This window comes from Haliaeetus albicilla, chromosome 2 (genome assembly GCF_947461875.1).
Source record: "Haliaeetus albicilla chromosome 2, bHalAlb1.1, whole genome shotgun sequence".
Classification (NCBI taxonomy): Eukaryota; Metazoa; Chordata; class Aves; order Accipitriformes; family Accipitridae; genus Haliaeetus; species Haliaeetus albicilla.
Window position 1 is genome coordinate 14,175,023 of NC_091484.1, and position 22,605 is coordinate 14,197,627.

A 22,605-nucleotide genomic window follows, 5' to 3' on the forward strand; every position below is an offset into this window, starting at 1 on the left:
CTGCCAGTGCTTGAACCCCTATTTCTCCTGCTTGATCATACTCCTGACAACCCTAAGCAAGTGACCGACACTGGAAACGAAAGCGGTATTTCTTGCCTTGAGGGTGTGTGTAGACTCTTGAGTGAACAGGAGCCTGTAACTCTTGCAAGGTCCATAGCAGGTGGCCAATATATAATGGAACTGGAAGGATATCCTCTTTAGGCAAGGAATAAATACAGCTTTGCTGATGAAAGTTGTTTTTCTCGGTCAAGGTAAAGCTCAGACAATGTTAATGTTTGAAAACAGCAGGGCTAACACAGTGGAAGGAAATCCTTGCATGCCTCATAGCGGAAGGCAGACATGAGGCTGCAATATATACATCCCTGCAGCTGATCTGAGATACCGTTGTTTTGGTCAAATATTCCAGAATCCTGGACTCACTCCAGCTTGTGCATAAGAAAGGTAAAAGTAGATAAAGGTAACAGCTGTATTTAGATGCAGTATTTCCTTTGATTAACAGGAGAGGAAGGATACCTCCTGGGAGCAGTCCTAACGATATCCCTAATCCAAGAGTTTCAGAGTTCATTCACTTCGTGCTTCCTACGCTCTCTTGGCCAGCGTAAAGCAGGCACGAAGCTGCCGGATGTTTGCAGGCCAGGAAGAGTTTGGAGCAAGCACAGAGCTGCCAGGTCAGCTGGGAGAATTCAAGGCTTTATTAAATACCAGCACGCATTGTGGAAAAAGCTTTTTGGAGAATGGCTTTTTGGAAAGCTTATTCTAGCTGCAGTGATGTGTTAGCTGGAAGAAAACGGGCAAATCTATAAGTAGGACGAAGGAATTGCTTCTTTAAGGCTTTCCTGTGAACTCTGCTAGTGAGGTTTGTGCAATTTTGTAATGGATTAGCATTACCTCATTGTAAGTGTCAACAAAGCAGATGGCGAAGAAAAACTAGTCTTTGTAAAGGTCAAGAAGCTGCTGCTTGGTTGCTAGCTGGGGATCTATGAATATCATTTAACCCTCTATGAGTACTTTTTCTGACAATAGTACTGAGTCAAGTTTCATGGTTCATTTGGACCTCTCAAAGTTAGAGGAGGATGCACCCTGTGAATCCAACTTTACTACATGTGTTCATTAGGTAAAAATCAAACAAGGGCTCGGTCCCCTTTCAATGGGCTGGTGTAACTTGTTAATTCTCTAATTCATTACTTCACTAATTCACAAATTCACTAACTCTCATGCTTAGGAGGAAGCCGGTTTCCCAGCTGATGGTGAGAATGCTCATCCTTCCTCCTCAGTCAAGCTGCGGGTGTCCCAGTATTGCAGTGGGAAGCCTGGGAGCCTCAGCAGTACAGATGCTGATGGGTCAGCTTGAAAGCTTTTTGGGTAAGGTGATATACTTACACCTTCCATCATGAAAGTTTGGTTTCTACCATTCCTGTCGGTTGTTCCAGTTAATTCTGAAGAGTTTCAGTCTTATCAGAAACTGCCCAACAGTTGTTTTTGTACAGCTGCAAGGACAGCAGGTCTTATCTCCTCCTCTCCTTTTTATCTGGTGTACGTGTAGCTCTTGCTTTAGCCTAGTGGTGCTGCTCCCAGCATAGATCAGGCTGAGCTGTGTCAGCATGAGCTGTGTGTTGGGCCAAAAAACTGAGCAGGAGTCGAGTTGGCAGCCACAGTCAAGTGATGCCTGTGTCAGAAAATGTCCAATGTATGGAAGTTTGGTTGTTTAGGACATACAGTCCTGAATGTCAGTTTGGTTAAAAGAGTTCATCAGACTTATTAGAGCTGTGAGGTAAAGCATAGTTGCTATAGTTTATCTGCTTGTGTTTATGTCTTTCGATTTACTTTTATGAAATCTCTGTAGTTTTCAACTCACCTGTGAGTCTGAATTGAATTTTTGCTTGTTTAGCTTGTTGAATTCACTGTGCTTATTCAGCGCATGACCTATGTGCTGTCTTCTTTTTGCCTTTGCAATAGCACTGTGTTACTCTGAACTTACGCACTGGGTGTAAACTGAAGAATAAAAATCTGTCTTGCAATGTCACTTGACATTGATACCTGAGACTTCATATGTCTGATCTCCTCTTTGGCCCTGCAGTTAGAGCAGTGGGGTTTTATACAACAGTAAACAGCACGTGGGGATTTACAGACACTACTCTAGTCTCTGACCGACCTTTGAGATGATCTTGCACAACTAACCTCACCTGCCCTGTGTTCTTCCTTTAAATCCTGCACTAAAGCTGTTTGGAAATGTCTGTAGCAAGCTCTTCCATCCCCTCATTGGCCCTTAAGTCCTAGATCATGCCTGTAATCTTCTGATGCTGTTTTTCATGAAGATTTGTGTAATTAAACTCTGTCATGAATATTTTGGAAAAAGAAGCCCTCTCCTAATGAGTTAACAAACTCTTGACTGCTAATAGCTCTGTAAGAGCCCTGAGCTGTATTGTGCAATCAGGTTCAGCATCTCAACCAGTTTTGTTCCAGCTGTTGCATCGTTTATAGATGAAACTAGTACAAACAAGCTCTGTGTGGTGACTTCAGAGCAGGGTGCCAGCATAGCAAAAATAGTGATAGCTGACTTTTTTTTTTAACTTCTGAGCCTTTAAAGCAGCAGCCCAGTTCTGTTTCTGTCCCAGCTCTCTTCTAGAGGACAAATGAAGAGAATGCCCATAAATATAAATCATGTGCCATTTGTAATCTCTCCACACACAGAAAAGTTTGGATTTCTCCTGATAGACCTGTTAAAGAGATGACAAAGTAGAACAGAAGCCTGTTAGGATAAATGATGGCACTTTTGAGTACAAGCACAACTGTTGTTTATGAGTGGAATAATTGGCACTTACTATTGCCTGACTGCTAAATAAGAACTTCTGCTACTAGGCTATATTAAATTTTCTTTTTACTTTGGAGATAATTGAGTAATCAGGATCTGTAAAAATGCTGCTGTCTTTGAGAGGGGGGTATTGTTCTTTTCCCCTGCTCAGAGGCTGATGGTTGTCCTACCCACAAATGAGCACATTTACTTTCATTCCCAAGAAAATGCTCTATATTCACGTGTGAAGGGACAATGTGTGTGGACCTATCTGGTCAGTATTTTTCTCTGGATCATGAATTTGGAGTATTTAGGTAAGTGGATTTATTTTTTATTGTAATCATTCAACAAGACAAGCTTCAATAACACAGAGGGGGTTCCAGCCTAATCTCTGAAGTAGTTTCAGCTAGTGTGACCCAATATAAAAACTTCTGAGGAGATCTTTAAAACTATAAGATACTAAAATCTACCAACCCCCCACCCCTAAACAAGACATTGCTTTGAAAACGGCATTTGTACTTAGTCCACACTGGTCTTTAGGTGTTTCACTTTTAATAAATAGCGTAGTTCTGTAGCTATGATCAGGTCACTCCCACTTTTCTCCTCCCCTTGTCTTACCATCCTTGCTAAAACTCTAGCTTATCTGAGTCAAACTATCAGTAGCTATTGTTTAGCTGTCTCATAACCTTGGTAGTTCTGAACCATTTGCTCTGCACTGCTTGTGGGGCCATGCTGTGTACGTGACTTCTCTTTCAGGAGTGGATGTTTGGCATTCTTTGGGCAGTAACTCCTATGGGATGCCCGAAAACGCACTGACTCACGGTGAGTTCAGCCCATGGAGCCCATCCCGCTGCTTGTGATTATGGTTCAGGAAATAAACAAGATGACAACCTAATCTATCACATCTTTGGGCTGAGATCTGGGGCAGCAGAGTAAGACAGTCCATTTCTGTCACTCTTCCTATTTGTAGCTCTGTTGCCCCATCCATTTCCCAGAAGGGAACAGAAAATCCAACTTGCAAAAATCAAAATGAGGTTTGTGAAATGGGCTGGGAGGTGAGCTTTGGGAATTTGAGCTCTTGCATATTTTTTTCTATGAAAATTAAGGAGGTGCAAGACCTCCGTGAAGGTGGTGCTGGGGGCAAGCTCTGCTACGTGGACTCCAGTCCTGCATGAGCTCGACTGACACGGCTGGGCTGGTATGAGATGGTGGTTACTCATTGCAGCTGGGGAGGGACCTGACTGCTGATCCTTTGTCCCCTCTGCCTCTCTTCTGTCACACCTTAGAAATGATGTGTAGCACTTTGTCAGCTGGTTGCAGTGATAATAAATCCCTGTGTTTGAAAGAAGTGAACAAGCAGCTTGGTGGTTATTAATCTGGTGCCTGTCACTTCTTTCTGCCTTGAGTGTCCATCAAGAAAGATAGGGTTTTTGCAAGGCACAGCACCTGGTAGATGTCAGGCACGTGTTTGAATAGGGAGCTAAACAAGGTCATCCTCAGAAACCCGCTAAGACTTCTAATTTTATACAGTCTGAAAATGCGCAGGAGGCAGAAACATACTCAATTTAAATTAGTAAGTCTTGGGTATTCATCAGAATAAGTGTTTTTGTGCATTAAGAATAGCTGCTGTGTCTTAGCACTTCCTCCCATTGTTACAGCTCTTCCTTGAGCAGTGGAAATGTTTTGGGTGGTTTAAATTACATTTACAGTAGTAATTAGGTTTAAGCAACTTTGCAGTTCGCTTATCTAAATATATATCTGTGCCTAAAGAGCGTATGATTTTTTTCCTTCTCCTTCACTCTCCCAAGCCACGACATCGTCAAACAGGGTGGGCAGCTGGAGGCAGTCATGTGTCCAACCACTGCCCCGCGCCTGGTGGAGATCTCTGCCCAGAGTTGCTACTTCTGGCAGTAAGGTGATGAAGTGGCTCTGGCTTTGGCCGCCAGCCGGCTAGTCCCGCTCTGCTACAGCATTGCATCTCGCAGGATGCCAGGGGTTCCTCCTTCGCCCTGTGTTTCTTTCTTTTTTCTTAAATGTGAGACTAATAGCCATCTGCATGCAAACCATCTCAGCTTAGGAAGCATCTGTTCTCACTGTTTGTCCCCCACCTGAAGTACTAATCCTCCGTTTGTCACAACTCCTGGGTGCAGTAAAGCATTTAAAGTGCAGCAAAGGTTGCGTGCTCTGACGTACAGCTTGTGGCTGCAGGCAGGTTGGGTTTTACAGTAAGGAGGGTCTGGCCGTTCATCGTCGCGCCTGAGCCACCCTAAGTGTGGGTAGAGCAGGGAGGGTCGAGGGGGTGATGCCGGGCGGTCAGGGATGGTGATGCTTTACCTCTCCAGTTGCGCTGGGTTGGTACCCCAGCTCCCATGGGCATGCCTGTATCTGTCCCAGGAGGATGACAAATCGGGTCTCGTCTCGCGCAGTAAAGTCACGATCGGAAGCACTTCGTAGGGTCTGCGTGTTGCTGCGGTTGTTTCTTGGCAGCTGTGGAGCCGAGGGATGCTCGTTTGATCTCCCAGCTCGGGGCAGAGCAGAGCCAGCCGGGGTTGCGGGGCCGGCTGCTGGGAGCCGATGCCTGTTAGCCAGGCGTGATCGCCACGTAGCGCTTCGCCCCAGGCCACGGCCTGGGTGCTGCCTCCCTGGCAGACTGGGAACGGGCTGGGACTTGGATGATCTCACCGCCTCGGTGACTCCAGAAACAGTAATAATCTCTTAATCTTAATGCGTCCACGTGATGGCTAGGTAACGCTACTTGCGGGTTTTCCTGATATGTGACCGAGTGGAGGGGAGATAAATTATTTTCAAGCTTTTCTAATATTATGCACTCTCTAAAAATACACCTGCTGGAGGAAAAAAAAAAAGACTTGTGTGTTAGGGATTTCAGCTACATTCAGGTTTTTCTGCTCTCCTTCATATTGCAGTCTTTCACTTGCATTTGATTTTCATGGTAACGACTTTGAAAAATGTAATGCTGCCATAAGATCTCGTGATGCAGCTGGTGAACATTGTGTGCAAGCTGACCTGAAGGCACTGATGCTGAGCTCTGTCAGTGTCCTGGTTTCAGCTGGGATGTAGTTAACTGTCTTCCTAGTAGCTGGTACAGTGCTATGTTTTGAGTTCAGTATGTGAAGAATGTTGATAACACTGATGTTTTCAGTTGTTGCTCAGTAGTGTTTAGACTAGAGTCAAGGATTTTTCAGCTTCTCATGCCCAGCCAGGGCACCTGACCCAAACTGGCCAACAGTGTATTCCATACCATGGGACGTCCCATCTAGTTTAGGAACAGGGAAGTGGGGGGGCAGGGAATCGCCGCTCGGGGACTGGCTGGGTGTCGGTTGGCGGGTGGTGAGCAATTGCCCTGCGCATCATTTGTACATTCCAATCCTTTATTACTACTGTTGTCATTATATTAGTGTTATCATTATCATTATTAGTTTCTTCTTTTCTGTTCTATTAAATTGTTCTTATCTCAACCCAGGAGTTTTACTTCTTTTCCTGATTTTCTCCCCCATCCCACTGGACGGGGGGGGAGTGAGTGAGCGGCTGCGTGGTGCTTAGTTGCTGGCTGGGGTTAAACCACGACAGTCAGGCAGTGTTCAGAGGCAGGTCTCCGAGGCTGGTGGGGTCCCTGTGGTCTGGCAGAGGATTCCTCTAGTCTTCAGGTCTCCAGTCTGCATGTGCTTTGCCCAGCTGAAATTCCCAATTATCCAAAAGCATGTCGGATGTTTTCCCCCCTCCTTTTTGGTCCTGAAAAAATTGGGTTTACTGAGCGAGCCAAGTCATGTCAGTTTGGCAGGACATGTAGATACCTTCAGAAATAACTCATGCACTAAAGCTGCAACCATAACAGTGTTGGGTCTGGACCGGTGATTCATTTGAACTAATTGGCTGCTGAGAGCATTGGTATGTCCATTTGTCTCCATATTTGAGTAAGATTCAGCTCCTGTGAGCCAAATGATCTTGTCCTAGTGAGCTTGGCTCATCTCTGATGATGCCAGAAAGACTGTCATGGAGCATGAAACATGCTGGAGAGCTCGGAATGAGAGTTGGAATATTTATCCTGATTCACTCTGTCTGAAAATGCAGACTCAGTTGGCTTTGTGTCCTATTCCTCCACCTCTTTTCTCACAAGCTAGGAAATAAACTTGCTGATTATTCCTCTCAAATGCCATGAATAACCAAAGTCCAGACAGGAGTGAATATGTGAAAGGCTGTAGATGGTAGTGCAGCTGTTATTATCCACAGAGATCTTAAATTTTCAGTAACACTTGTGTACTGCTTTATATAAGTATTCAAAGCTGCATGTACTATTAAAGAATTCTGTTTTCATTCTGGATGCTTTAAATTCTCCCCAGTTGTGCAACAAGCCTGCCTACGTTATTACTGCTGTGTTAGAAATCTGTGACAATGAAGCTTGCCTGTACAAGTGACTAGCAGCCTGTCTGTCTGAAAATCGGCCAGTCAAAAAGGACAAGCAGCTGGCTGAAGTTATTAAAAGAAATGTAGTGAGGAGGAACGTAGCTGAGAGAGAAAAGTAGTTGTGGGCTGTTGTGCCCAGCTACTTGCAGTACTAGCAGCTTCAATGTGCTTTTCCGTACAGGAGAAGGAATGGCCCGAAACCCAACCACTTGCGTCAGGGCAAGGTGTGCTTAGTGGGAAGCCTTTTGGAAAGGCTGGGTGCTTCCCGGGGAGAAATAATGCTTTCCTGAGTTTGTAAAAACAGCGAAGCTTAAAGCAGCTACATATCCTCTCATAGATTTTTTTTTTTTTTTTTTTTTTTTTTTTTTGTCCCTCCTTGCTCTACCCTCCCATGTCTCAAACCCTGGGCAGTTTGTGTGGTCACATATGATGGTGTATGCTTCTGCCCGATGTAGCTTTGCAGCAATCATTGTCTGTGTACCTGAATAAAAGCATCAGAATTGTTTTGATTTGCTTCTTACAAGTTGCTGAGGTCTTTATTATTGGATGAATTTTTGTAATTAGATATTAGGAAGAAGTTCTTCACTGTGAGGGTGGTGAGGCACTGGAGCAGGTTGCCCGGTGAGGCTGTGGATGCCCCATCCCTGGCAGTGTTCGAGGCCAGGTTGGATGGGGCTTGGAGCAGCCTGGTCTAGTGGAAGGTGTCCCTGCCCATGGCAGGGGGGTTGGAACTGGATGATCTGTAAGGTCCCTTCCAACCCAAACCATTCTATGATAATATGCCCCCTATGTATAATCCGGTGCTGTTGTAAAAGCTGTGGCTCGTGGATGGGCTTTGGTTATAACTGAATTTCACAAGCAGGTACGTTCTGCAATTTGTCTTGGTTTGGAGCTGATGGAGGAGGAGCTATATGGGTAACCTGAGTTTTGAATTTGATCCCTTATGATTCTCGTTAGAACCACTTGTAGTGAATAAGCTAAATAAGAAATATAACACACAATGTATGTGCAAGGCCTGTGATTTTACTGGGAGCAGGAGCGATCCAGGGGAGGCCAGCTCTAACTCCAGCTGTACACAGGGGCTTTCCCAGAGGCATGTTCCGTTACCTGGAGAAGGACCCACCTTCAGTGGGGTGCCTCCTTCTCAGTGTCTTCTTGGTTTGCTTCACAGTGTCTAAAATTCTGGGGGGAGGAATAACATTTTGCAGGAATTGGGGGTAAGGAGAAAAAAAGAGAGGGGGGAAAGATTCCCATTAATGTTTTTGCATACTTGGCGTGGGGAGTTGTAAGCATCCCAGACCAAATATCCTCCCTCCGCCTGCCTCGGGGGGCTGGGCAGCGTTCCTTCTGCAGCAGATCGGCTGCATGTTCACAAGGTGGGGTTAAAGCAGCTTGACTAAAGCTGTGGCTGGAAAAATAGCTGTGTTAATGTGTAAGGAACAAAACTGAGACAGCCTCTTTGCATGCTTTTATGAGGGGTTGTCTTTAAAATAGCTGCTGCTGGCCTTTGAGCTGTTGGAGGCAAAGCAGGCTAAGCCATAGACCCAGCCTTACTGGGAATATTGGAAACACGGAGCAGGGTTATTACTTGTGCTGGACAAGCTTTGCGTGCCTTCGTTAAGGAAACTTTAAATAAATGACTTGTTGTCCCTTTAACTTTGGGATTATGAATAGTAAATGCTAGAAGAAAGGGAAATTACAGAAACACTGTGGAAGGAGGTTTGGTGGAGAGAATAAGGAAAGGACAAAACCTGTTCGGGATGGCTCTGGGGAATCTGCTTTAACCCTTTGCTTGCTTGTGTGTTTCTTGTTGATGAGATTTTAAGGAAGGATCTGGATCTTGCAAAATATTCTCTGTGGGTGTTTCGGGCTTATGCTGCTCTTTCAACACCAGTGTCTTACATCCATCTGGGATTTACTCACTCCTCAGCTAGGGCAGGAAACGCTGAATTTGCTTTTTTAATAAGCGCTTGGGTGTTTTGCTGCTCCTCCTGAGTCCCCAGGGAGATATTCTGTGCTTTTCTTGATGTTCTCTTACTTCAGAGAAGTAAAATTTTGAAGACCGAATACGCTGTTTGACTCCTCCTTCCTAACGCTGCTTTTGGGAGTTACTTTTTCACACGGCTGGGGCTTGAGTTAATGTTTAGCAAGCCTCAGCTTCAGCCGGGCTTGGAAATAACTCCTTGCTCTTTTCTGCTTACTCTGAGCGCTGGATGCTGCCCGTGGGCTGTGTCCTTCAGCCCGCGTCCCAGGCGTGGGTGGCTCAGCCTTGGGCACTGCTGCCTTGAAGACGCAAGTGGATTTACCGTCGCTTCTGCTCGGTCCGCCCCGGTGGGTGGATGCGGGGAGGGAGGAGAGGATGCTCACGGCCACCCGATCGGCACCTCGCGGGTGACGAGGAGCAGCGATTTGTTATCAGTCACGAGGTTCGGCAGCCGCTTCTCGGCTCGACAGTGCAGGGGCACAGATGGACTGACCACCTCTCTCCTCCCCATCTGGCCATGGACAAGCGTGGCACGTGTGGCTTCAGGGTGGCCAGAAGTGGGATCCCCAGGCCCCGGGTGGTGTTGGAGCCAGCCAGCTGTGCCCGCCTCGGCAGGTAGGGAGCGTGGTCGTGGGGTGCAGCGGTACGGGGTGATCGCTGCTCTCCTTCCTCCCGAAGGCAGGGCGTAAAGGCAAGGCAATACTTGGGGGAGGGTAGGTGGAAACCAGGTAAATTTCTAGAGGTGAGCAGGCTGTAATATGCTCTTTAAAACTGTGTTTTGACTGCCTTGATCCTGAAATGAAACCTATTAAACCCCCCCCCCTTTTTTTTTTTATTAACCCTGTAATTGGGATGTGTGCAGCAAGCTGTGGAAATGGGACCTGGGGGTGCGTGCGTGCGTGCCTGGCGGGGCTAAAATGCAGACTGTGTGCTTCCTTGTGGTTCAGTGGTAATGCTGCCCTGGCAGCATGTGGGGTTTGAGGGCTGTTCAGTGATTTGTAGAACTGTATGAAGGTAAGAACTGCTTATTTATAAATATCATGCAAAGCACATGTACTAAAGGACAGAACTGAAAATTTAACTACTTTGCTTGACAAAGACTGTACTGTGTGTGTGCTTACTGAACATTAAATGACTTAAGACTTTATCTAATGTGTATTTACATCAGCTTAGAAGTTGCATCAAGTTTCAGAACATTTCCCTGCTGCACTAATTAAAACCTGTTGGTTTTGTGTGAATGTACTCACAGTGATTTTATTTCTAACGATAGCTCGCATTTTCATGTTTCTGTCTGACTTCTTATTTTTCCTAGTCGGCTTTGACCTTGTGTGTAGAAGCAAGAAAGGAAAATTTTAAAAGGTCCCAGGCAAAATTTGAGATGTAAAAAAAAAAAAAAATTAAAAAAAATTAATAGTCATCTTAGGGGGACTGACACAGGAATGATGTGGTAAATTACTTTAAAATTACCCATGTGTAAGAGAACTAGACTAGCACCTTGAGTACTGCAGGCTTTCTTTGATAAAATCAAAATATTCAGTAACAACTTATGGGTTTTGCCAAACAAGTTTGTTGAGTTTCAGTGTCTGTACTGGTGCCAGAACACCTCTGTGGTCAGGTCTGAAGAGATGCTCCAGCAGGAACACCAAATTTGGTCACTAACTTTGACCAAAACTTTTAACTCTTAGCAAGTGGTAATTCGCATCTGTTCATTCAGGCCTCGCCAGCTGGTGAAACGCATCCTATATGTATATGTACAACCAAGCCTCTCTGCTAGGATTGACCTAAAACATGCCTATATAATAAGGCAATGATACGCCAGCCATCCTGGTCTTCTAATTAATTGACTTTAATGACTGTTTATTTTTGCAGCAGTGACTGTGGCATGCTCCTTGGGTTCCCATTAAGACACCTACCGCCCTACCCGGCAGTCGTGGTGCCGTGCCTCCAAAGCGCCGCTGGGAAAGAGCCATTGCTGAGCCAGCTTTTGAGCCAGCTTTCCCTCCCTCGTGCTTCTCCTCTCGGTGTTGCACAGCTTGTGGTACCCGAGGTGGCTCGCGGCTGGGGTCGGTGGCCCTGGGCTTGCGGGCAGCACTTCTGTTATTAGTTATAGAATTAGTTATAAATCTCAACCAAGGGGAGGCTTTTCAGGGCAGTGTAATAGCCAAGCACTTTGTCTCACGTGCAGTAACTCCTACCTGAGAAATCCAAGCAAGCTTATGACTGTCCTTCCTGTCTTCCTGCATCCCTAAACCTCTCACGCGTGAAGCATAGATGAATTCCAGCACATCTCTCAACCTCTCCTTACTTTGTGCTCGTCAGCAGGTTACTCCTGTGACCTCTTCGAAGTCTCTTGCCTGTTCCCATATGTCTGAGCAACAACTTATAATTACTCATTCTCTGCTGTGGTGTAGGTACAGCTGGTAGAATGGGCCACAAGAAGAAATGAGAATGAGTTCTATCATCCCGATTTACTCTAAGTTCAACATGGAAGAACTTTTAGGACAAATATTCAGTGTGTGTGAATCTATGCTTTTCTAAAAAGCCTTTGCATTAATGAGCGATCACACAAAAAATAAATTCACAGCCTTTTTGTAAAGGATTCAAACACTAGCAGTCTTTCCTCTGAAAGCCCTGTGGTCCCTCACCCCCTTTGTCCCGAAGCTGGGCAGCTGAGGTGTACAGAGCTTCAACATCTCACCTGAAGTCACAGCAGTGATGGAAATAAAGTAAGGGCATCTTGTCTGACGTAGCGGTAGCGTGTTTTGAGGATGCGTTTAGTAACTGGGAGGTATTGACTCATTCTGGCCTCGGCAAAATCCCTGGCAGTGTGTGCTACAGGGCTGTGACAGCCAAGTCACTACCGGCAGTCAGTCCGTGCCAGCCGCTGCGTGGGAATCCCGTGCACAGGCTCAGCCTCGCGGCAGCCGGAGGGAGCCCGGGGCAGCTTCCATACTGGCGAGGGGGTAGTGGGTAAGAACAAGTATGGGGAAGCTCCTGCCTGCAGCCCCACGCTGACTGGTCTGCGGGTGTTGCAGCCCCACGCTGACTGGTCTGCGGGTGTTGCAGCCCCACGCTGACTGGTCTGCGGGTGTTGCAGCCCCACGCTGACTGGTCTGCGGGTTTTGGCAGCCTGCTGTCGTGCTGATAGGTGGAACTTGAATGGCAGACTGGATCTTTGTGGCTGCTGGACAGACAAAGCTGCTTGTGTGTTTAGATGAACGTGGATTCAGTGGAGCTTGTGAAGATGGAAGTAGGGGTGAGAATGCCACCTTTTAATTAACGATTCTCATAGAATCATCGGGTAGATCAGGCTTATGAATTCATAATTCCATTAAAGATCGCAGCACTCCTAAAGCTTTGTTTTGGCCAGGTACCCCTTTCTCGCAGCCGGATTTCCATGTCAATGAAAGCCCTTTCCTGTTTGGCTTACCGTGCTAATGCAGGGAAAGTGAACAACGGGCTCGTCTGCAGTGACCTTACAGTGGAACAATAAAACACATACAGAGAGCATGGCTTATGTCTTCTGAGGCCAAAACAAACTCTAGCATGATGGGACAGACACCCAGCTAATAGACTAAACTAAACATGGCTTTGAATATTTTTAATTTGGCTGTATCTGCATGGGCTTATCAATCCGGTGTTTGTTCTGCTCTGAGTTTCGGTCTGAGACACCTCCAGGCGGATCTGTAATTACAGGCAACTTTTGCTATTCCTTAGCTTGCTTATTAGACTCTTAATAGAGAGAGTGGAGACAAATCTATTCCAGCTGAAGGCCTGAGACACAGATGTTGAGATGGAGTGTCTTTGCCCTTAAATACTTTGATAGAAACGCTTATTGTCTGGCAAATTATAACCTATGCTTTATTTAAAACTCCCAGTGCTGTGGTTGAGGTAGCTTCTGGAGTTTGGGTCCAGCACAGAAAGCGATGGAGGTGCTAAGCTAAAGTAGCGTGTTACACACAAGCATCAGGATTCAGGTCTTTCACTCCACATAGCACTGGGCAAAGGATCGCTGGTTTGTCTTTCTGGTGTCACTAGGAATGCCAGGACAGGAGCTGGGGAGTGCCTTGTTGTTGTTGGAGTGGGGGAAAGCTGGAGCTTGTACGAATTACTCAGCGCATGCAGAGCTATCTGGTATGTCCTCTTTATCACTTGCAGAACAGGCTTCTTCAAAACAACCTTAAATGACGCTGCTCCCCAAGCTGCTTGCATAATGGAAGATCTTGATGAACTGATTGCTATGTTACTGAAAACAAGCTGTAATTTTATTAGCAAATTGTAGTAGTGACATCTTAGCTATTCTTGCTGGTGCTATAGAGACAGACCTTCAAGTGTGCCGTCCCATGGGTGCAAAGTCCTCGATAAAATGCATTAATGTGAACATAAGTGGCGGTTGGCAGCAGTGCTACATAAAATAGCCTGGGCTAAAGGCACTGTAACTTCTCATGGGGATGCTCTCAGCGAAACTACTAGGTATATAAGCAAATCCCCTATGGTGAGAGATATACAGAGATGTACGTCAGCAGTGGCAGCCTGCTTCTAAGATTGCTTTAATTCTGGCTCTTCAGCTGCTTTGGTTTAGTTAAGCTAGAGAAAGTAAAGCATGGTAAGAGTATATCGGGTAAGTTGCCGTTCATTGCTGCCACAGTAATTTGATAATTAGTCAGTCTATGCTTTTTTTATGGTCTGATCCAAGGAATATGAACCAGCCGTGTGCTTTTCATTTTCTCCTAAGAGTAAACTTCAGTTGTGCTTTTTTGTTGCTTGTTATGGGGAGAAAGGAGGAATTGGTAGTCTGTGGTGGTTGTACTTCGTGTACAAAATTTGGGAGATTGTAAGGGTAGCAAAGCCATGCTTTAAAGATTTGCAGTGAGCTTTCTTTTGATTTAGACCTTTGGTAGAAAACTTGTGGAGCTTTTGTCCACAAGGCATCTTCTGGATAAATTTGTTATCTGTGTTGGGAATAGTGTTTTGTGTAATTCTGCGTGTCAGAATGAAATAGCTGATTATGCACATTTCATCTACGATTTTGATAATAAGTAGATTGCCTTCTTCCATACAGGGACCTGTTCTTATATTAGCATTGATATCTTTGAAACATTGAGGTTTAAACTTCCAATACTTTCAGTAAGCAAAATATATACATATTTTACATAGGTATAGGTATAGCTATAGGTATGTGACTTACTGCTTCAGGATTTTCTCCAGTTTTTCAAATACTCCTATCTGTTGTTTCTGGATGCCTTTTTCCTACTACATGATTTTAAACAAGAAAACCTATTATGGTATTTACTGTGGTGGGCTGATCTTAAGGTGGTTCTTTCTCTTCAGAATTAACTGTGCAGTTCTTCATTTGCGTCTAAACTGCTTGCTTATGGTAGGAACTTAGAAGCAACATGAAGAGGGACTTTTTCCTGCATGGACTTTTTTTTTTTTTCTCTGTTTGTTTCTTTTAATCTTGTGCTTTTGTAGCCATCAGTTGTTCTTGACCTTGAAGTAAATTGAACACTGGTAAGATGTATGTGTGCTGTGATGCTAACGTATTTTTGTTCTCTAACTTAGTGTCTTTATCTGTCAAAATACTGCAAGCAGTTGATAGAATAATTTCTCACTTTTCTTTTTTTCTTTCAAGAGAACTTGTGTTTCATGCTAGTGGTCTGAATTGCTATGATGCTGTGACTTGGTGTGCTGCTCCTAACTTGCCCTTGAGGTTAATTCAGACTCCTTCCATCTGTTTCTTTGTTTCATATGTGCCTTTGTGCTTGCTCCAGAAATGTCTTTAAAAGCTATGTGCTTGTTGTGTGGACGAACTGCCTCGTATAACTTAATTCTTCTGTTCTTGTTGCCTTTTTCTCATCTTATTTTTTCTGGAAACAGTATTAAAGGAATTCCATTTTCTTGGCTTACACTTGTCACCTCCTGTTCTGTTTGAAATGTTTGAGAAGGAACTTCTTTATTCATCTGCTAGAGAGGTATTTCAATGAGGGAAGGACGTTGAGCAAGCAGTGAAGTAGTCTAGGCAGCTACAGATCCTTTGAGACGCTCTCTGATGGGAATGATTCAAGCCTGGAATGAACAAATGCATAGCAACGGTGTTTATTTTATTTTGATATTCAAGAGGGCCAAGAGTTGCATGAGTGTTTGCAATATATTTGCCGTGTGTTGACATTATCTAGGAACAGATCAAAAACTACTCTGAGACTGCATATTCTAGCCCAGGATCGGTGAGCCACCATCACTCAGGGTCAGCACTAGGCAGGCACACAGATCTTGCTAAGGGCTACCAGTGCTACACGGAAGGGGTTTGTAGAAGAAATAATAAGAAAATGAACTGTATAAGGTCCGTGCCAGTCTAATTTCTGTGTTATTAATACTGTTAAGTCAGGGTTAGACTGAAGGTGTTAGGCAAGTCAGCTGAATGAATCTCAAGCCCCATTAAAACTGGCTCTGCTCTTAACAAGAGGAGAAAGTTGCATGAGGATGGTCAGTCTTTCCACAGAGCCAGGTTGTCCTGAACTAGAGCTTTCTGCCAGTTTGCTTTTTGTTGGGTTAATTTTTAAAACTTTATAATCTTAAGCTTTTTGATAGGTTAGTAGTGCAACCGAGTGAACTTGATTATTCCGCCTACTCTTTGCCCAGTTGCAACTGAGCAATTAACATTTCAAGCCAAGAATCTACACTTTCAATCTAAACTGTTGCTATGTTTATATGTACGTCACAGGTTGCCCTCCATTGACTTGGGAATGCAATGAGGAAGAACAATCTTTTAGGTGCACTGAATCTAAAATTAACCTTCCACCTGGGTAGTTGGATTTGTAAAGCACTGTGCACTATGTTCAAGAAAAGAAATATTTAGACCAGAAAATAAAGCATTTTCTAAATTTACAGGCCTGACTCTGCTTTGGTGTTATCCTGTGAGACAGGAACAGCAGCGCTAGCTTAGGACTTCTAGAGCTGGGCCTTGGATCCTGCTGCTGCTGTGTAGAGCTGCTATGTGACATTGGCATCCTGAACCTTGGTGAAACAGAGTTTAGTGCATCAGTCCATAGGGTTGTTGAGATAAAAAGTTAGGATGGCTTTCGGGCTGTTTGACACACACGTTGTTCAAATACGGCTCTCCTAGAGTAGGCATATAGTGTGACTGGTGGTGGTGCTTTTTGGTGCAAGCACTACTAGGTCATCTGTATTTCCAGCTGTGGAAGGAAGCAAAATAACTGCGGGTGATATAGAAGCATGAGTCAGAGTGGGATAGGGGTACAGCAGTTCGCTGTTGTCTGGCAAAACTGTATCCTTGCACCAGAATTTTGTTGTTTTGATATGGACTGAAGGTGCCGGTAGACCAAAACCAGCTGCTGGCAAGGCTATAGCCTGAAACCTGGACTGTAAGGATGTTGTGACACTTCTCAGATGCGCACCAGGAATATGTCCTAATGCCGTAGATGAGTATTACTCCACTTGGTCGTAGTATCTCCCAGACTAAAACTTGCATTCAGGATCTGGAATCTGGGTATGCCATGCAGAACATCCAAGTCAAGAGTCACCCTTTTGAAAGAGCTGAAGACTGTATTTACACTGGCTTAAAATTTTGTGGGTTTTCCTGTGGCAGGTGTGGAGAAGGGACTGTCATATGTGACACAGGCTGGCCCCAGAGCATATGTACTGGGTGCAAGCTGCTGCTTGGGTCTAGGGTAGGTTCTGCTGGATCTGCAAACCTAAATTCTGTTTTGTTGTGAATCCATGGAGATTTCTGGAATGTTAGATGAGCTGGCTCTAACTGCTTTGATCTGTATAACCTAGATCCTATGGTAGTATGGGGCAGTAACTTAGGGCAAGAAGAGTGGTTGTGTGCCTGCTGAGTGCCTTCAGCAGAGCCATTAGGGGAGCCTGTGAGATGGTTCCTCAGCCTGTGTAGAGTTGTGCATTGGGAGAACTGCTCTTTAGTGCAAGTTCGGCTGCCAGTATTTCTGGCACTCATACCGCCAAACCCAAGTCACTCAAGATAATCTAAAATCCTCCTTCTAGTTACCTTCATGTTGCAAGTGATGATTTCTATTAACTGGCTTGTAATAGAATTCTAGCGAGATATCACGGTAAGGTATTAAACAGTCGTTTTGATGTTAGCAAGGTGGCTTTGTTTAAATCTCATCCTCTTACAAGATGGCTGTCAGCAAATGTGAGAAAACGGAGAGGAGTACTAAGATGAAGAGTTAATGTGAGGGATGTGATCTAAATTTTTAACTCCTAATGGGTAAAGATACAAATAAAAAGTTGAAAGGGGAAATAATGATTTGGGATGGTAGCTGTAGTAGAACTGAGAGAGATGGGCGTGAACTATGAAGGTAAAAAAAATACTTTTTTTTTAATCTTAGATTGACTATTTAAGTACTCTATGAGACTATAAAGTGGCATCTCAACTGGAGGCCTGCTATTTGGGTATCCAGGAGTAGGAAAGGGGAGTGGGAAAGGCAGGGATGGGTACTAAACAAGCTGATCACCTCTGCCTTTGTCAGAGGTGGGCTGGGTGGCGTAATAGCTCTTTTCAATCTTTCACTTCTGTGTTCCTGTAAAACAAACAAACAAAAACCTTCTTATTCTTGTTCTCAATGCTGTCGCTGGCTCCAGATGTTCCCAGAATGATGGTTATTGCTTGAGTTCTGACCTTTAGAGAAGAAGGGCTGCCTATGTGCATGTTAGAAAAAGGTATGAGCATAATATGCATGCACATGTGTAAATAGAAGTGCAGAATATCCTACAACATAGGGCTCTTGGTTGGTAGATCTTCAAATTTATGACTTGAAATGTTTCTTACAACAGAAGCAAGTTAATGCCAGAACTGCTAATAATGGCTTTCTGGAATGAAAGGAACTAAAACTTTCCAGATATTTTGCCATCTATAACTTTCTAAGTCCTTCCGGAGCTGGGAGGCTAAATCGCATTTGGTGGTTGTTTTGTTGTCATGGTTTTCAAGGCACAGACTTGATCTGCGTTTTTCTTGTTGTGAGACTAGAAAGCAATTGCGATCTGATTTTGGTGGTGGTGGCTGTTCACAGGTGTGTTTCAAACCCTCCAGAGTTAGCATAGTGTGCAGTCTCTTTAATTTTGTATTCCCAAGTTGAACCACTGAGGTGTTTTCACAAGTAGGTTCCACTTATCCCTTTTTTTTAAGTCTTTGAAAGACATATACAGCAGGGTTTAAACAGCTTGCAACTCTTTGAAGTGAATTAAAATTCATTTTAGGTGAGGTATTATTTTATGAACTGATGAGAACCTCACCACTTTCTGCAGAGAGGTTGAAAGCTGAACGAGGCCAGTCTGGGACTTTGGCCACCCATGAATTAATCAACAGGGTGGTAAGAAAATTCTGTATGTTTGGGTTTCCCAGGACACTTGTGCTGTTTCACAGAGGAAAAACCTGGTCTAGGCAGGAAAAGAGGGCCTCAGACATCCGAGTTGTTTATTGCATGAGCTGAAGTGCAGGAGGCAGAGCTGTGCCAGTTTTTGCATATGGAGGACAACCTACTGGGTTCAGTCTGCTGTGGCTGGGAGTCGTCGGACTTGCTGTGCACGCTGGATAATCAGAGCACACGTGCACCACGTTTGAAACATCTTGGTCGTCTGTGAATGTCGAGGGTATCTGTGCAAGTTTTCAGGGGAGTCTTGGAAGCAAGGGCAGGAGTGGTAGGTGGTGTCTCAGAGGTCACTGGAAGGACAGCGTCAGAAAACCTGTGTCACACTGTGTCCTCTCACATGTTTGGACAGCAGGTTTTCCCCTACTCCGGGGGGTTTGATCCCAACCTTGTCTGTTATTGCTAAACACGAGCCAAAGGAAGTCTAGCACTTAACCTCTGTTTGGCTTTTACTGCAGTCATTAATCAATGAAGACCGATGTATTGTGCATGCCATATTTGAATGTGTAGTTTAATCTCTCTCTCCTTATCTCTTCCTCTCCCAGTACCAGAAATTGCCCTTGCAAAATGAGCAAGCTTCCTCTGAAGAGTCCTTTGGCATCTCCGGTGTCAGAGGGCACGAATTCCAGGCTAGAGTCTTTGGACAACTTGTCAATGGACAGTTTTTGGCTGGAAGTAGAGAACATTAAACAGAGCGCTGAAGCCGAACAAGAGGAATGCAGCCTTGCAGATGTCAAAACACAAGAGGGTAGGTTGCCAAAAATGTTGGGAGCAAGGGGAGGAAGATGAATGTCTTAGAAAATTTGCTTATGAACCTGAATGATTTAGAAGCATGTTGCAATACGGTTAGAATATTACTGGTCAAATCAAAGATACATTTTTTTTTTTTTTTTTTTTTTTTCATTGGGTGATGGATAATACCCTGCAGAAGTGGAGTGCTGGCCTGGCCTGGTTTCAGCTTCTGAAACAAAGCTGACTCTAAAGGTCAGTCAGGAGTACATTCAAGGCTCCAGATTTTTTCAGACAGCCCCCCACTAAGTGTGGGGGCTCTCACTCCCCGTGCAGGTGGCTGTACGGTAAACACACTGTGATAGCTGATGGTGTTTTGGAAGGCTTGTTTGTGTACGTGGTTCTGAGTTCATCACAGTGGCTTTTATGAGAGCTGCTTTTGTGGAAGGCAGGCTTTTCTCCCTCTGATTCACTATTCAAGAAACCATAATAAACATCCAGAATGACTTGAGTCCATCCACACAAGGTTTTTCTTATATACCTCCTTTTTTTTCCTCCCCCTTTCTTTCTTTTGAAGACCGCTTCATGTGCATGGGGTGTTTCTAGTGGGATTTCTGTAGCACTGATGTTATCCAGTATTTTGGAATAACTGGAACTTGGACCGATAGCCTTTTGGCGTGGGAGGTACAATATCCTGGGCTGTTGGAGGGATGATAAACTGTGATAAGCAGCCAGCGATCCTGCAGATTGGGATCATACGTTTCCTTGGTCCGTTTTGAAGAATGTGATTTAGCTGGCTGTACATCCTCTTGAATGGTGGGGTTTGCAGCCTGTACAGCCTGCAGCTGTTGTGCCAGCCTGATATTGAGAAGGATCCATGTGTGTAGTGGGGAAATGTTTGAGTGAAAGTCCCAGTGTGCCGCCGTGCTTGGGAAGGGTAAATAGCTCTCCTGGGTGCATGGAGAGGCTCTGGAGAGTGGAGTGGAAAGATCATCATCCGTATCTGCCATAGTAGGCAAGACACAGTAAACAGTAAGGTCTGATTTTAGTGTCCCTACATAAAGGATGTAAGTTTGGTTTTTAGAACTGGAAGAGATGCAAGAGTGACTCAGAAAATGAGTGCGCCAGGAAGGAGACTCTGGAAAAGAGGCCATGCCATGAGATGAAAGGCTGTCTGGGATATCCAAAAGAATGATATGCTAGAGGCAATTTGATTACTGTGTGTAAGTGGGGACACAAGGAAAAGTGTCTTTTAATGCTGTATATTAATCTAGCAGGCAAGAGCTGACTGCTTAATTGGCCATTGAAACCAGACAGACTTGAAATAATGCTCCGAGTAGCGAAGCCTTCCTGGCAGGCTGAGGAAGGAGGTGCAGCACGCTCAGCCCCCAGGTGCCTCCTGCAAAGGAGCTTAGTCAAATAAGCATCGTGCTGGAAGCATTAGTGGCGAGGGGAAGCTTCGGATGGTGTGGATGTAAGATTTGACTAGTGCCTCTTGGCTTTCATGCCCTTTGCAATTTATGGTTGGAGCACCCGGAGGTGGCAATGGAGCCAAAGGCACCATCACTCTTTGCGTAAAGCCTGAGAATTTTCGCCTGGGCAGCCGCTAACAGCTCTGTGTGGACAGTGTGGCTCAACCTGACAAATAGCTGATCGTAATCACAGTACAGGGACAGCGTGGAGGCTACGTGTAGATAAGGCGTTGCAAAAATGCTGACCCAGTTGGAGAACACTGGTCTCCTGCGCGAGCCCTGTGTAATGGTGGCGTAATGGGAAGCCGCTTGTGACCTGGTGTTAGTGGGAGGCCAGCGTGTAACTTTGTGGAAGAACTGGGTCAGCAGAAAGGTGCTGATGATGCTTGTGGCCTCACTAACAGTTGAAAGGGGCAGAAAGTAGCTTTTTCCTAAAATACGAGCAGCATTGTCCTTTCCTTGCTGTCTGCTGTTTATCCAGCTCTCTCCAAGGTCTGACAGTACGGCAGACTGATAATGTACGCACTCGGTGCGGTAGTGCCACTGAAGTATCTGCTGGCATCCTTATAGCATGTAATCATGTCTGAGAAGTGTCTGCGAAGAGTGATTCTTCTCCACCTTCAAAAACTATGTAGGAAGTTGTGCTTAATGTTTAGTCTGAAATTGTAGGATGCTGTAGCTGTCCTTTAACTTTTTGAAAAGTAAATGCTTTATTGTGAATGCTATTCTTGGCTAGCTTATGTTTCAAGTAAGTTTTTGCAATTGGTGTTCTCTAGTTTTGCAGATTTATTCCCAATTTTACCCCCCTGAAATGCTGCTTGTCTGGAACTCACAAGACAAATCTTAGCAGCTCTCCAGACTTAAACCTGCAGCTCAGCTTCTGTGGACCTCTCGCTTCTGACCTGTTTCTCTCCGATTTCCCCCTTCTCCCCATAAATAACCTATTTTACTGGTTTCCTCTTGCGTTGCTGGCAAACATAACTGGGCCAAAAATACTAAATAGAGGAATTAAAATCTGGTGCTTTGGCATCAGATGGGGCAGTAGGCTCACACGGATGTCCGATTTAGGGCCTGCTGTTTAGTATTGTGTATTAGATTAGTTTCCTGTTATGACTGGAATTGGGTATTTTCAAAATTTGCAAGCAATACGCTTAACTTCCTTTAGTTCCCAAAGACAAAATAAACTAGAAGTCTTGTGAACTGTGCTGCTGTGAAACCACAATGTAGGACAAATAGCTGTACAGTGAGGAATAGCGAACGGGACCACGAGCATATGAGCAGCTGTAACTAAGTGAGCAGTACCGAGGGGATGCTCTTACCTGTTAGCTTCTGTAGAACCAAACACGGGAACAGACCAAAACTTCAGACCATGTAGGAAAGCTAGCCAGTTGGCTAGAAAATTCGTTAAAAGAAACACTTCGCTTCAGGTCCAACTCTATTGTAGTGTGATGCTGAAAAAAGTTCTGTTTCATTACAGCACCTAAGAACACAAAGAGCATGCTCTGAAGGCTGAAAAGAGTTTTAATGGAGTCACAATATGTTTTTGCAAGTTGCATGAAAACAGGAGTTTCCCCAGAAAAATTAAATTACTTAATCTCTCAAGAAGAGCTGCGTGGCTTTTTTGTTATTGATGCAGCAATAATAAAACTTTGAGCAGCAGCGGTAACTGAGGAGATACCAGTTTGCATAGGGAAGGAAGAGTAGGAATGAACTGTTCTGTTTCAGTCAGTTCAGTTGTGATTTTTTCTTTTTCCCAGTATAACCTTTGGTAGAGCTATGCTGGAGCTGCCTGCAGTGAAT

The 22,605-nt window shown here is 44.7% G+C and overlaps 1 protein-coding gene across 6 annotated transcripts in view; it reads left to right on the top strand.

Annotated features, from left to right (window-relative positions):
• ARHGAP40 (Rho GTPase activating protein 40) overlaps positions 1 to 22,605 on the top strand; it is a 44,498-nt gene that overhangs the window by 5,207 nt on the left and 16,686 nt on the right. For 3 of the 6 annotated variants that reach the window (XM_069807050.1, XM_069807043.1, XM_069807064.1), the window contains one exon: positions 19,150 to 19,352. In XM_069807050.1, the coding sequence (XP_069663151.1) occupies positions 19,172 to 19,352 (181 nt within the window). In that variant the 5' untranslated portion in view covers positions 19,150 to 19,171. Of the gene's footprint in view, positions 1 to 9,576; positions 9,822 to 19,149; positions 19,353 to 22,605 lie in introns of those variants that run through there. The other 3 variants (XM_069807039.1, XM_069807033.1, XM_069807054.1) reach the window with 3 other exon arrangements.